Genomic DNA, 5449 nt, shown 5'->3' on the forward strand with positions numbered 1-5449 from the left:
CTCAGGGATTGGGGGAGAGAGCCTCCCCATCCCCCCACGCTCTCCTACCAGCCCCCCAGATCCCAGCAAACCCTCCAACCTCAGCAATACTCCTGCGCACCCTACCTGCCCTCCAGATCTCTCCCCCACAATTCCTCCCATGGTCTCTGATAGCCCCCCAATCCCCCTGATCCCTTTCATGGCCCCCACTTCCCCCTGAACCCTTCCATGGACCATGCCTTCCCCCAAGCACCCCCAGGGCCTCCAGAGCCTGCTTGTCATCTTGATCACCCCAGCCCCCTCCCCCCCACTAACTCCCCTGCTAGACCAATTTACCTTAGATTGGGTGGCTATTATTAACTCAATCTAACCTCCCCAAATGTCTATATGCAGCCTCGATGTCACCCAGGGACAGAGCCCCTCATCCCCCCCTGTAAATATGTTGCTTATCAGTAGGGCCCTACCAAATTCACACCAGAAGTGGGATGCACTGGAGTTCCTTTAATCTTGAAGGTTCCAGCAGGTGCTGCTCCACCACAGATTCATAGATTGTAAGGCTAGAAGGGACCTCAGAAGATTGAGTCCAGCCCCGTACACCAGGCAGGAAAGACAACTGGGTCAGGTGACCATCCAGGGTCCTCTTGACAATTTCTAGGGTAGGCAATTGCACCACCTCTGGAGGGAGCTTATTCCACAGTCTGGGCACCCTAACTGTGAGGAAGGTTTTCCTAATGTTGAATCTAAAATGGTCTTCTCAGAGTTTGTGGCCATTACTCCTGGTTTTCTCCAAGGGTGCTCTGGTGAACAGTTGTTCACTGAGCCCTTAATGTACTCCCCTAATGTAGCGGTAAGCTGCTAACAAAAAAACTCCCTCTCAGCCTTCTCTGAAAAGGCTGAAGAGTCCCAGATCGGTGGAGGGGCCCCATTTGTGGCTCAGTTCTGATAGGCAGGGAAGCAAAAGGCACCTATCAGTGGTAGGGAACATGCAGGGGAACCTGCAAGATTAAAATGATCCACAGCAGAGCCCACTTCCACCATGAATTCAGTAGGGCCCTACTCATCAGACAGTATCACCAAACATCACAGGGACTCTTAGAATGGCCAGGCCTAACTTGTCAGAGTAACTGCTGATTCTATCAATTCAGTAAGCCTCTTCCCTCTAGTGGAAATCCAGTCAAGTACATTCTCAGTGCTTAGGCCAGGGTTCAACTCTAGTAATTTACTCCACTGAAAACAGCAAGTACTCCCTCCAATCTCTACATTAAATTCTGTAAATTTATTTTTTTAAACAAGTCTTAAAAGTTTCCCTGTTAAGGTAGAAGACACAACATTAACATGTTTTAGTTTCCTCTCTATCCAAAGCAAAACAAAATTTTTCCTTGAGCAAATTTTTCTATGAGAAGATTCCAGGAACATTTCTCAAAATGATTGCAATATAAACTGTAAGACAAATATTTAGATGTACTAAGCATTAGCAACTCCCTTTAAAAAGGTTTGCAGGATTTTATTTGCAAGTAGTCTATTACTGCTGAATATATATTTCTTTAACATTAAGATTTAGTTTCTGAAATATAGTGTATATTTATATTAACAAAATAATGACAGTACCTATTATAACATGCATATCAAGTCTTGCCAAATGCTTCGCAGTATGATAACCAATTCCTCCAGAACCTCCAGTCACTATAGCAACTTTTCCATGTTGTGAAGGGAAAACTATGTGAAGAGAAAGAAATAATTATGGTTAATCCACAGTAGCAATATGGTTAAGGATTTAAGGTACATTTTTATAGAAATCCATTTAATGGACCACTCAGCTTTGGCCAACATGCAAGATCAAAGCAGTCTGGCACACAATAAAAAATAAAACCCTTACCTGTTACCATTATTAACTATGCCAGGATTTTCCCATATTAATATTTCACAAAAGATTGAAATTAATGACATGCAAACGATAAATCTCCAACTGTAAAATTTATGATAGCATTTTGTTACCCAACAATAATCTGTCCTTAAAAAATTCACCTTAGCAACGTCTATTGTCTAAAAAACAGCATGGCAGCTGTTACAATTCAATTTATGGCCTGTTTATTTCATCAAACCCGCATACCACGAAAAGCTTTAAAAGTAAGAATTTTTCAATTAGCAGCATGATATCCTGCAGACTCTTTGGATGACAAGGGGAAACACTCTGGTTTTGCTTCACTAATCACAGAGGGAAAATAACTTGAGGAGAAAAACAGCAAATGCAAATATCCTGAGTCAAGTCAAGTTCCCAACACCTCTTCTCCATTTTCCATTGAGTACAGAAGAAATATATAACCTCCCAGAAAAAAATGAAGTTATTTTCACTGCACATTTTCTTCATATGAGAAAGATTATGCAACTGTTTGCTCACATGAGTCATCAAAGGGACTCCTATACGTGGGTGAAGATTACACAACCTAGCCTTGTATGAAATGTCTCGCTCTACCAATAAAGAAGGAGAGAATTCAGCCAAATAAGGAGGAGAGTTAAAGTCATTACTTGTTCAGATAAACTGTTTGGGGCAGATATAAATTACAGAAAGTTTAAAATAAAATAAGAGTGTGATTTAGGGCATGGGCCAGAAACTTTTCATGCCATGGGTTGAAACAACATGGCTCAACTCTGATACAGGCCGGGTGGTTTTGAATATGCATCATCAGTGGGAGGTTTGCCTGCACCTGTGTCAGGGTCAGATAGGTGAGATCTAAATGGGTGCTCCCTAGCTGAGGCGCAAGTGTAGCTTCCAGTCATAAGTCCACAGTGCACTGGGCCCAGGAACTGGGAGCACCGCCACCTCTGCCCTTCCTTTCCTAACTACAGCATGGACACAGCTGAAAGCTGCCCAATCCCAGCTCAGTTTCCCACTAGCTAGAAGCTGCACATGTTCTGCTGTCATGGGGAAAGGGTGAAGAGAAGTAGCTGTGATGCAGGCACAACTTCCAGCTACCCAGTCCTAGCATGGGTGTAGGCAGAGACAAAGCCCTCCAGTTTTGCAGGCCATATGTAGGGGCTCCACAGGCAACTTCTGGTCCCTGGCCATATGTTGCCAACTCCTGATTTAGAGTGTGGGGAAATTTCCATGCGATTCCACTGTGGTTTTCATAATGTCAGTGCTAGATACTGTACAGGGTAAACTGTTGAATATTTCAACCTATAGGAATACAATGTCTCTAGGCAATGAGGTAGATACCACCATCTAACTGAATCTCCAGAAAGGTGCAAATCTTGATTTGTCCAATTTTTATGTTGCAAAAGAATAAATCCCCTATAGTAATAATCCCATATAATAATTATCCCATGTAATAAATCATAGAGGTGTAAGGCAGGAAGGGACCTCAAGAGATCATCTAGTCCAACTGGGGATCAATCTTAAGACCTTGGCATTAATAGCACCACACTCTAACCAATAAAACTTGTGATGTTACTAAAGGATTATTAAGTATCAATTGTATCACATTCTATTGGCACTGCAGCCTGTACAATGTTTCTGACTAGATCCAAAAGCTAAACTAAACTTTGTCTTGTTCAATATGTAGGCCTAGAAATTGTGGATGATAGTAGAAAGTCCTTCAGAGCAGCGACTAGAAAACATCATTATAATGTCACACAGCTCTGACTAGGACTACCCTGAATCAATTAAAGATGTCTAAGAACAGCAATACAGACAAAGCCACAGGAGAACAGATCAAATGAATCCAGAGCAAATGGGAGTTTGTGAAACAGGAAGAAAACAAGTACTTGAATAGAGAGGTTCTTCACAAAGCAGCCTCCAGTATAGATTAAAAGGGTCATGTTCTCTAATATATTCCTCCAGTTTCACACCAGTTAATAAGTGACCTTGGGACTTTCTTTAGTGATGAAGTAGGAGACAGCACTTCAGTTTTTAAAATGTAGCACACATCAGATGTACCTAAAGCACAAAGTGGTCCTTTTAAATACATAATAGTGTAGTTCATTCATTAGGAAACTATGTTGAAGACTACTTGCAATAGAGAAATCTATCCTTATACTTTCCTATGATGAGAAATAATGGTAATCTGAAAAAAACAATTATGGGTGTGAGGCTAAGGTCTCTGTTTTTTTCTATTTTATAAAGTGCCCATTCAGTATATGTAAGCATATTCTATTTTTCATTCGTTCTCTGCTATTCTTTCCTACTTCAACTGCAGTGAAATTGGAAAGGAAATTCCTTTGATGAGACTGTTTTCATTTTAACCCTAGTATAGTATTTTCTTCCTAAGCCTTGACTTCCTTTGTTCCGCCTGGCGATCCCCTCCTTGCTGCTACAGCAGCGGGGCTGGGGCACAGTGAAACACTGGTCAGCATGGTCCCTGTGGTGGGGGGGGGGGGACCACAGTGGGGTCTGACCACTCTGACCGCCACTGCTGTATCCATGCATGTGGCAAGCTGTAGGATAAGAGACCTCTGCCAGAAGCCACAGGGAAGTGGGGCATAACCCCCTCACTGCCCCCTCACCTAAAGGGCCTGCCAGCCAGACTCTAGCTGTGCCCCTGCTCTGCCACTGCAGCAGCGAGCAGACAGGGCCCTAATGGAGCAGCAGCCCCTGCTCTGGTTTCCAGGCAGCCCGAGCCTCTTCCTGGTGGGGGGCCGCGAGCGGGATCAGTGCTGCCACAGACTACATAGGGCAGCTGGTGGCACCAGGGCTCAGAGGGAACCATCACACCTCAGTACCACCGACACCACTAGTTTGAGCCAGCAGGGGAAGGGATGGTTGGGGTGTGCAGACCCTGGCTGCAGTCACCCAGGGGCAGAGGCGGGGGGGATAACCCACCTCCCTGCCATGCCCCAGCTCTGTTGCTGCAGCAGTGAGGCGTGAGTGCCAGGGGACCCTGGCCCAGAACCATACCGGTGGGACAGGGAGGGAGGAATTAAACTCCTCCCTGGCCAGCTCACTCAGAGCTAATGCCCGGGCTGGCCTTGCCCCTCCCCCACAACTGGAGCAGCCAGCAGAGACATGCAGGTCCATGCCAGTGAGGCAGGGGAAGCGGGGGTGGGAAATAAACCTCTTCCCTGCCTCCTTCTCAGGGCCAGAGCCAGGGCCAGCCTTGCCTGTCCTTGCTTGGGCTGGGGAGCAGAGAGGCAGGGATAGCCCTGCTGGGTTGAAGTAGAATGCCCAGCTCAGAGAGCATGTTGGGATGCTGGGGGACTCTGGTTTAAGTTAAACTAGGAAGGGGTCTGGGACAGACATTGCATCAACCAGTTTGAGCTCAATCAGTTAAGTTGGATACTACATTCAACCATGTTTATCTCAAACTGGTTTTAGCCATTTTGAAACTGGTTTATGTCCACCAAACCTGTTTTGTTACAGGTTTAAACCAGTTTCTGATCACTTAAACTGGTTTGTGTGTAATGTCTATCCCTAGCCTAAAACTGCTAGCACTCCCCACCCTCAAAAAAAAACACAGAACAAAACTATTAAGCC

The 5449-nt window shown here is 44.9% G+C and overlaps 1 protein-coding gene across 1 annotated transcript in view; it reads right to left on the reverse strand.

The window, feature by feature from the left end:
* The window catches only part of DHRSX (dehydrogenase/reductase X-linked), a 259284-nt gene extending 257419 nt beyond the window's left edge, over positions 1 to 1865 (reverse strand). Inside the window, exons 1-2 of the mRNA XM_019523854.1 lie at positions 1856 to 1865; positions 1588 to 1695 (exon numbers count right to left, since the gene is read on the reverse strand). Of these exons, the coding sequence (XP_019379399.1) occupies positions 1588 to 1695; positions 1856 to 1865 (118 nt within the window). The remainder of the gene's footprint in view (positions 1 to 1587; positions 1696 to 1855) is intronic.
* Between the last annotated feature and the right edge of the window lie 3584 nt (positions 1866 to 5449).

This window comes from Gavialis gangeticus, unplaced genomic scaffold (genome assembly GCF_001723915.1).
Source record: "Gavialis gangeticus isolate Ggan-Ray unplaced genomic scaffold, GavGan_comp1, whole genome shotgun sequence".
In the NCBI taxonomy this organism is placed as follows: Eukaryota; Metazoa; Chordata; order Crocodylia; family Gavialidae; genus Gavialis; species Gavialis gangeticus.